Source organism: Apostichopus japonicus, chromosome 9 (genome assembly GCF_037975245.1).
Source record: "Apostichopus japonicus isolate 1M-3 chromosome 9, ASM3797524v1, whole genome shotgun sequence".
NCBI lineage: Eukaryota > Metazoa > Echinodermata > Holothuroidea > Aspidochirotida > Stichopodidae > Apostichopus > Apostichopus japonicus.
In genome coordinates this window covers 13,526,892-13,537,218 of record NC_092569.1, presented here as the reverse complement: position 1 = coordinate 13,537,218, position 10,327 = coordinate 13,526,892, and the positions used below count along the sequence as shown (strand labels likewise).

Sequence of the window (10,327 nt, the reverse complement as noted above, 5' to 3'; positions counted from 1 at the left end):
TGTCTATAAGACTGGGCTGATGTTCAACGTTCAGTGAAACCATGGCCTCAATGAGGCGTATTCTCAAGTTAACTTTTGTTTTGTTTACACATTTTTAATTGCGCTGCCTTCTTCATTATCATGTCTGCCTTCGTTCGATTCCCTGTTTCATTTTCCTTTTTCTGATTCAGGTTTTTTTTTCTCGCTAAGAAATCAATTTTTACTTGAAATTATATTAATTATCACGTCCGCCTAGATTCGACTCCCCGCCGAGGCAATTGTTTTGAACTTTCTTCTTCATTTATAGTTGTTTGGGACAAATGTTTGTGTGTCTATGTTTATATTTTGCCTGGGGAGGGGGGGCTGGCGCCCCCAGCCCCCCGGTTCCTACGCCCTTGATTTGTGATACCTACAGCCGGATCTCGAAAGGGATATATACTAGACAAAAGCAGAGAAATAAGATATGACTCATAAATGACAAATAATGAGTACTGTTTTAGGAAATATAGTGGAGTTTTCTTTACAAAGAACACAGTTATATAAGTGAATGATATTGCTAAATTCACACGAGGGGGAATTGGGTCTTAGACCATAGTTAACATTTTTTGAAAAGTTATAACCACAGTGCCTATGCAGGGTAACACGGGGGCGTATTTTGCACAACTTTTCTCCATTAAACTCACCTGGTCAGGGTGCATTTAAAATAAGAAACATTGAGTCTGCTTCGGAAGTTTGTTTTCCGAAATTCATCAGCAAACATGTATTGAGACTTTAAAAGGATATACCTTATTTCATCTCTGCACAAACTATATACTTGTCACCGTTTTCTAACGTTCTTATTGTATATATAGTACTGTATTGCAACATTTATCAAGTTTTTTTTTAAACTTTCTACGACTTGTTGTCAAATTTTCGACTATACGCGTTTGACACACCAAATCACGTGATTGGAAACGCATCACTAATTGTTTTGTTTACGTATCTGTCGAAACGCACATGGTATTTTTCGACCTCCTTGTTGGCGATAGTTGAAGCCTATACCTATTCTTTAATTTCTGCCGAAATTACTTGTCAGTATACTTGTAAACTGCTAATTTGTGTAGTATTGTTTCGTTATCACGTTGTTGAATTTTCGACAACGAATTTGACAACTTTACCACCAGTCACGTGTGTGAAAAAAACGCTGTGCCGTGATTGGTTGTTTCAAGTAAGGCAAACAATGGGCAGCCATTATGACCCTGTAGTGGACCTGCCACATACTTGTGTATGTACAAGGTCATATAACTTGTATCGTTCATGCATTCATATATACATATTTGATAAACAACAAGAAAACAACACTCGTTCTTGTGCTCTAACTCTCATGTATACTTTTTAAAATCTAAAGTTCATATCAGCTATATACTCACATGTTATATATAGTAGTCCTATAACGAAAGGGCTGACCTTGATGTTGATTAAAAGATATCACTCCAGGCAAAATAAGTTGTAAGTTGATAAGTAGCAAAAACAACAATATAGACAGATGAAGAAAAAAAACTTGTGAAACAGATAATGGACAAGAATTATACTTTTTCATTTTTCATTTTTATCCCTGTTTTGTTGTTGTTGTTGCTGCCTCTGGGTGGTTTCTTAACATGTTGGCCTTTTCAACTGAAAACAAAAACGAATACAGCGGGGGATTTCCTTGAAAATTTTGTTTGTTGAAAACTATATATCCCATATTCCTGTCGTGTAAACACATTTTCTCTAGAGCGTGATTCGAAGCGGTGTCAACAACATTCCATATCCTCATTGTTCTCTCTACTGTATACATATCAATTGCGCTATATCATAATAGTTCACCACCAGTGCTATACGTTTGGTATCGGTCCTTATACGTAAGCATTTCGTTGGTAAGGTGTGCCATTATAAAAGCCACATTATACCAAGGGCGTAGGAACCGGGGGGGGGGGGGCTGGGGGCGCCATCCCCCCAGTGAAAAATGTGGAGGGGCGGAAGTATCATTCCGCCCCCCCCCCCCGGTTCGCAAGTCAGAAAACCCCTTTTTCATTACCAAATGAGAAACAAAATCTCATTTGGAGCACCAAATTGCATCTATAAGGCCAGGTGAAAATACAAAATTAAGTTTACAAAATGGAGTGGGTGTTGAAGTGTGCTATATTGCACCAAATTGCATCTGAGGCCACCTGGAAATGCAAGAGTGCCAAAGGGGAGGGGGACACCCCCTCCCCTTAAACCCCTCCCCCAGGCCGGCCATCAGTCTTCAGCCCCCTCACTCAAAAGTTCCTTCCTACGCCACTGCATTATACCTTGTATGTATAAGTTGTAACAAGCCCTTAATCGACCCCCGGTTTCAGAGTATGTTCACTTACATTGTTCCTAACCACTACTATACCGTATATCTGTTAGCAACATTCGGTATTTTCAACCAACAACATACTAAATATGAGGTTCTTCCAACCTTCCCTTCTTGAGTTATCGTGTTTACAAGTTTTTCACAAGTTTTTCATCTCTAGTGACCCCAAATGGACTTGGACCCCACCAAAAACTACAGACATTTGCTCCTAAATGTGGTCCTCCTACTCACGAAACATAAGATTGGTCCAAGCTTATACCTCCTTGAGATATCGTGTTAACAAGGTTTTCACCATTGACCCCTGGTGACTCCATATGACCTTTGACCTCCCCACAAAACAATAGGGTTCTTCTACTCAATGTGGTACTTATATACACCAAATATTAGATTGGTCCAAGCTTTTCCTCTTGGGATATCGAGATACACGCACACACACACACACACCGCCTAAATGAATGCATAGGTTACGATTATCATCGAAACCAAAAACCCAAAGTTACGATCCTGTTAAAAGAAAAAAAAAATACTTAGACATAATATTTGTGAGTTTCAAGCTCAAAGTAACTGCAGCGTTCATATATATATATATAGGCCTATGTGTTTTCTACCCTTCGATGATTCCCAACTATGCGTTGCGTCTGATTAGCTCTCTATCATAAATAATTGCGTTATCTCTTTCATCAGTTATTGTTTGTATGAGGGTCTTTGTAAAGAAAAAATAAAATAATCTATAACCCTTCAAATGGTACAGAAAACGACTCGATTCTTTAATTTGACAAGAGCTTGTAAATTTCTTATCTCCACTTTAACCAAGCCCACCGAGAAACCAATCCATCCATCCATAAAACGGTGTGGACTTTATCCAAACATTCCACTTAATAATCTTTACCTAGTAATCAGTCAATAGCCTATAGTATCGGTCTCCAGTATCATCGGCTATATACTCACAGAGACAGTCACCGTTGTGATTTGAGCTTCTTCTTCTTCTTTGACCTGTGGAAAGTTTCGGTGTTCTTCTGATGCGGAGAGGGTTGTCATTGGTGTAACTACAATGTCTCTTCGTGTGATAATAATAACTACATTGGTGTTATGTTGGTTGCAGTCTTCTCTCGGTGATGGAACCAACACCAATGAAGTAGACGCAATTAATCTTTTGGAAAGATTCGACGCCGAGGCGCAGGTGGAGTACTACAACTCGGCCGAAGCGTCTTGGACGTACAACACAAACATCACAGACTACAATCAACAGAAAAGTGTGAGTTTTACGGATATTTATTAACAGAGGTATCATTTAAATTGAACATATAAATAATATTCGATCAGTTAATCTTGTCAACTTTTTAAGAAAAAAGACTTTCCTAATGATACGTTATTACTGTAAATATTTCTATCGGAAGGTGGAGAAGGGGGAGGGTTATAAGGTAGCATATACTCCATACAATTATCCCCATTGAATTACACGCTAAATCGTCAAAAGAATGTGGTCGACGAAATCCCTATAAAGGTTTATATTGAGATAACCTTACCCCTCACTGGATACTGAAACATTGGCCATTCATGGTACCATTAACTTTCCGTATATTAACCATGTAGATTTTAAGATACCATTACCCCCCCCCCCCCACACACTTTTCTACACCCCCACATAAGTTCCCGTTCATGTCACGTCGGTTTTGGGGTTCCCTGTTTTGAGTTTATGCCAAAGTTTTCGTTGCCCACGGTAAGTTACAAAATGAAGTTACATTTAATATATTGATATTTTCAGATATATACTTTTTGTTTTCCAATGGTTATGAATGTGGTTCTATAAGGTTGTATATGTAGCAATTACTTCAATACCAAATTCAAGCTTTGAAAATTTATATAACGTACCCGTGCTGTGAAAACAAAATTGGATTCAGGTCAATCCTTTTATAATGTGTATTCAAACGCTCGTCAAATTGACCAGGGCCCTAAACAACTCCCTGAATTGACATTTGAGAACCCGGTAACAACTGAAGATAACATAAAGATGACTTAAAATTACGAGTCCTTTGTTCCTTCAAAGGCATTGAAGATTCGCCCAAACCGCGTGCGGCCATCTAAAAAAAGTTAACTTACCGTTGCTTGCAAGTGACGTTTTGTTCGTGTCGCTACAACATGCAGAATAGTAATGTAACGTGGAACCTTGTTATCTTTTATCTAGACCTGAGATGTCCATCGCTGCTATTATATGTACATTGTGTTGTGGGTATTGACCGTAGCTGCATGTTTGTACTGGTTGTGCACTACTGTCTAATTACCGACGGTACCAAGCTGTGTGTGTAATTTCTGGGATGTCTAACACTTCTGTTACACCTCATTCAAAACTAGGTCAGATTACCGGCATGAGACGTTTCCTTGTGCGCGAGTCTTCACACCGAAAAAAAAATCTGTTTTAAAATGATCACATTTAGTCACTCAAAGACAATAGGGTGTAGAAACATGAATATTCATCGCTTGTTGTTGCCCCAAAAGTTGTTATGATATATAGTACCGCAAGGAGAACACTTCCTATAGTAAGCAAATATCCTCCGAAGAGAAGAACATTTGCTATGGATATATCCTTGTGAACCTTTCACCCAATTATCCACATCTTCGCTCGAAGAAACATATCTATTTGAAATGTTCATGTTTGTGAAGGATAGACGCGAAGGAAATGCAGCCTATCGTTCATGATAATGCATTTTTGTTTTGTTTATATAAGCCTATATATATATATATACTTCAGTTTGTTTTCCCTTCACTGTGACGATAGGTTGTGCCCCTGCAGTTGCGCAGATGTACCCTGAAAACCGATTGTCTCTTCTTCTTTTTTTTTACGATGAAGCGAATAGGTTAACAACATCAATAAAACTTGTCATTAGAGATAAAGAAGCGATAAACTGTCGTGTAAAGTTAAGTGTTGTAAAGACTGATAAACTATCGCAGAAGTAACGGTTACCCTGAACTTAGGTAATCATCAAACTGTAAAACGTAGAACCGTGATGATTCTTTGTTGCCACGACTAGGTATTTTATAGAGTTATATACTTGTGTACTATTATTGCCAGCATATATATATATATATTGTGCGCTATTATTGCCAGAACCCCCGTTTAGAGCCAGAACCGACCCATAGGGACTATTGTGTCACTCATACTACTTTTGGAAGTCATCTATTTTTCTTAAGTATATATTATCAATATGGGACTACATTATATGCTCTATCCGTACATACATTACTCGACCCCGTGACCCTGAATCATGAGACTGTGTCGTGTCTACGTACTCCCCGTTGATACCCCTCACGTCTCAAACCTGCCCGATTCGAAGATTCGAAGGTTCGAAGTTATAACTTGGCAGATGGTGGAGGGAAAATATTATGTATTGTTAATGGCAGGAGAAGTATAAAACATGCGTGGTTCTGCGGTTGAATGATAAGCAAATTATGTACAGAACACATAGGCCTATATACAGAATGAAATAATTGTTATACTGCAGGCTATTCAGGATAGTCGAAGTGAGTATGTATGCCGTATAATATACATGATAAAAATAAAAAGTGTGATATACTGCAGGTGAATAATAACCAAAATAATATATATATATATATATATACATATATATATATATATATATATATATATATATATGTATATATATATATATATATAATATATATATATATATATATATATATGTATGTATATATATATACATATATATATATATACATATATATATATATATATATATATATATATATATATATATATATATATATATATATATATATATATATATATATATATATATATATATATATATATATATATATATATATATATATATATATATATATATATATATGTATACATATATATATACATTGATACGAAGTCAACTCGAGAAGGGTTAGCGTGAAACCCTTATATGCCTCAGATGAATTGTAAATATGATATGTAAAGATGTAGGGTAAACAATATTTAGTTTGGTGATCTTGATTGATGCCGTGTTTATTGGTAGGCTAGGCTGTAACTGGTTACAAACACCGTTCCCTTTATTATGTTATTCAGTATATTGCTCTCCAGTCGTGTTTGCGTTCAAAAGGGAATTTATCAAACAAATCATATACGATGTATACTATCATGAGCGTTATGGATTGTGTTTTGCCTTATCGGTTTCGATGATAATCGTAACCTGACGCCCCGCTTGTAAACGCCCCGCTTGTAAACACCTCGCTTGTAAACACGTTATCCCAAGAAGGGAAGCTTTGAACAATCTAATATTTGCTGTATATGAGTACCACATCGAGTAGAAGAACTCTATCAGTAATATTCGACTTTCGTCACGTTTATGATAATGGGATAATTTTAACAAACCTGACTAGGCCTGTGAGCAAGTTCATGTTGTCTAGGCCAGCAACGGTTGGGAGGAAACGGGTTCGTTAACACAACAACGTGAAGAATACCAGTCAGAATACCAACACATCTCCTTAATTATTTCTTAAAGCATTTTCCTACTGGGTATCAGTCAATTAGTATAGAACAATTTAAGGAGTTATGAGACAAGTTTGCTGATGTTGCTGCTAGGATTTTTTGAAGATGATAGATGCTCTTACAACCTCAGATTTCCATTGCGTAAAAGATCGCTTTTATTTAGGCAGTGTTATTGATTTATATCAATTTTTTTTTTGGCGCATCAATCTGTAGCTAAAAGACAAGATAAATAACGGGGCGAATATACGAAGTTGCGCTAATCGAGTAGCGGTTCAAAGTAGCAGTAAGGTACTGTATAGGCTTAGGACTCGCGCACACTACTGTATATAGTAATACCTAGTAATAGAGAAGCCCTAATTTAACAGAAACCAAGCAATCTTAGTAGGTATTTTTAGGACGTTTGACTTTTAATTGTTTAAGACATTACAGTAGGCCTAGCTGCTTATGTATGATACTGCGACATGTTTTACTTTGTTCAACACTTACTTTTGGTGGAAAAAGTTTGAACTTCATACTGCAAAGAAAAATGTCTTTCTAATGTGCAATTACGGTGCACCATGCATCTGCCTAAGTGCCTAACCTTTGTTCATAGAAAGTATTGATGTTGCAGATCTGTACTTTGGAGGCTTGAACAATAGGTCTACTGGCGAGTGAAATTTGGCGAGTAGATTTTTAGTCACGGTCGCCAAAAAGCGAGTACTTTCAAAAATATTTGTCGAAGCCTGAAACCTTGAAAACATGATTCATCATGGTAGAAATCATGGATACTTTTAATACATGGTATATGGATTTGCCATATTTGGTACAAGATCCTATTGCTTGTGAGGTCAAATCTCCTATAGGTCACCAGAGGTCAAACGATATCAAATGATGGAAACCGTACATACCTCTAATACTTGGTGTGTGGATTCATAAAATTGAGTACAATACCCCCATTTTTTTTATTGGTAGAGGTGCATATAGCGACGTACAGTAGACTGACCTGTGTTTGTCATGCCATAGTGTTATTTTAACAGCTAAAGTTCTGGTTATACTAACAAGCAGAAGTCTAGTGCATTGAAGTCATCGAAACCTCAATGCATCTGCATTCTGGTTTTTGACCTACCTCGACGGTCCCCAAACTTTATATGGGATGCGATTTAAAGAAGGAAGTGAAGGGAAAAAAAGAGAATTCCAGGGGTCAGAAAAGTTATCTTCATAGTGTCTGAGCATGCTATATCTCCGTGATATAGGCTAGGATGTAATGAATAGAAACATCCCCTGAGGCATTGGAGAATGTTAATGTACATATTTTGATAGGCCACCAAATAAACTACTCCATAGAAATAATGATACAGAATGGGTTTAATTTCTACGTTAAAACAACCCCCTTCGAATACAGATGGAAGAGCAATATACACTATGGGTTGCTTAATTGTTATTTGCCTCGTACACCGGCTACTGACGTGACTGGAAAATGGAAGTCCAAAACATGGAATCCTAGTTTGAAGTATGAACTGTAGACAAAAAAATTACAATTTTTAAAAATTTGGAATGAAAGATATCATTGCAGATTTTACACAACAGAAATCTTTCTCTCTCTATCAATCTTCTTTGTTTTTCTCTTTATTTTCTATTTCTTTTTTGCTGTTTACTTTCAGGTTGAAGCAAGCCTCCGTGTGGCAAATTTTAGCAAACATTTCCAACTATTGGCAAAGGAGTTTGATCGTACTTCGTTTTCTGTAGACACTAACAGAAAACTGGAGGCCCTTTTGTATATTGGAGATGCTGCGCTGGATGATCAAGAAAAGTTGGAAGAGGTACATTGATTGACTCTCATAGAAAAAAAAGTATATTAACAGTTCGTTGTTTTGTGCCAGTTTACAAGTTTGACAATTGAAAGGATTTTTGTTTTTCTTCTATCGCTCGAATTTTCACGGAGACTTCTGGTTGAGAGCTGCAGCCCACCCCCCCCCCCGTCCCCTGTCTCCTACACATATGTCAATGCTATACCATAAATTATAGCAACCCGCCAAGAATATATGTCGTGCTCATGTGCTGTATTGCGTGACGAGATACATTAAGTTACTCGTTGAACCAACTGTTTTCAGTATTTGAAATATGCTGTCTTAAAATGTTAATACGAGTGACATGAAGGCACGATTTTTGACTGGCCGTAAGACTGGCAGCTGGTAGTAGTGTAATTAAGTTAGAAATCTATGTCTATGGCAGAACAAAAGTTATTAATGAGTACTCGTTTAATTATATAAGCTAAGATGAAATTCGCTGTAAAGAGCTCGTTAGGAACGCGATCCATCTCTGTAGGTAATTGTGAATGTAGAGTGCGGATTTACCATGATATATATATATATAAATATATATATATATATATATATATATATATATATATATACATATATAGGGAGTTGGTTGGTTGGCGTTTATCTTGGCGCAGAGTGCTCTATGTCCAGTGGACAGAGCGGAATATGTGTTGATACTAGTTGAGACTAGTGGAACACTAGTAGTTGTAACTCGGAGTTTCACGCGTTTTAGCGATCGTCAGACAACTGATCAGTGACAACATAAGGAACGTCAGACAACTGATCAGATCAGTTGTCTGACGATCGCTAAAACGCATGAAACTCCGAGTTACAACTACTAGTGTTCCACTAGTCTCAACTAGTATCAACACACACACACACACACACACACACATATATATATATATATATATATATATATATATATATATATATATATATATATATTTGTGTCAGCTTTGCCAACATAAATATGGTCATTTGTTTACTGCATATGGTATCCATGGATTCAGTGCATCTTTAATAAATATACCTGGGGTAATGAAATTTCCACATATACGATAAACCTCTTGACAGTCGCAAGACATGAATAAATTTCGCACATATGTTTTTTCAATTTATTTATGCCAAATTTGCCTTGCCATGAGCCGCACATAAATGTCAATTTACTATATTCGCAAGTGGCTCGCGAGCCACGGTTTGACTACCCACGATGTATGCGAAACTCCATCATTTTTGTTTTTGTTCAATTTACCTTCCCCGATTTTACAATACTTAGGGATTAGACCTACATATTTTTATTTGGTACCACAAACTTTACGCAATGTTCTTCTTCTTTTCGCAGCTAACGAACACCAGGGCATCATTGAGAACACGTTACTCAACTGGTAAAGTATGCAAAGAGGACACCGGAGAATGTTACGAACTGGAGCCTGGTGAGTTAGCAGAATTTATTCTCATCGGAATGTAAAAACGTACATATCTTAATACTCAGAAGGGCTTAAATGTTTTATGTTTATTTTATAAATAACTTATTATGATACGACATACTAAACGCCAGTTCGATTTGTGTTTTCCCTCATTAGAAACACTTTTCCAATACGACGAAAGCTAACAATAATTATGCCATCATGATATATATTTTTATATGAATCATAGTTGATATTAACTGCCGAATAGCTTGGCATAAAC

The 10,327-nt window shown here is 36.7% G+C and overlaps 1 protein-coding gene across 1 annotated transcript in view; it reads left to right on the top strand.

Moving 5' to 3' along the window:
• The first annotated feature begins 3,056 nt into the window (after positions 1-3,056).
• The window catches only part of LOC139974160 (angiotensin-converting enzyme-like), a 30,146-nt gene continuing 22,875 nt past the window's right edge, over positions 3,057-10,327 (top strand). Inside the window, exons 1-3 of the mRNA XM_071981102.1 lie at positions 3,057-3,593; positions 8,477-8,635; positions 9,981-10,071. Of these exons, the coding sequence (XP_071837203.1) occupies positions 3,390-3,593; positions 8,477-8,635; positions 9,981-10,071 (454 nt within the window). The 5' untranslated portion in view covers positions 3,057-3,389. The remainder of the gene's footprint in view (positions 3,594-8,476; positions 8,636-9,980; positions 10,072-10,327) is intronic.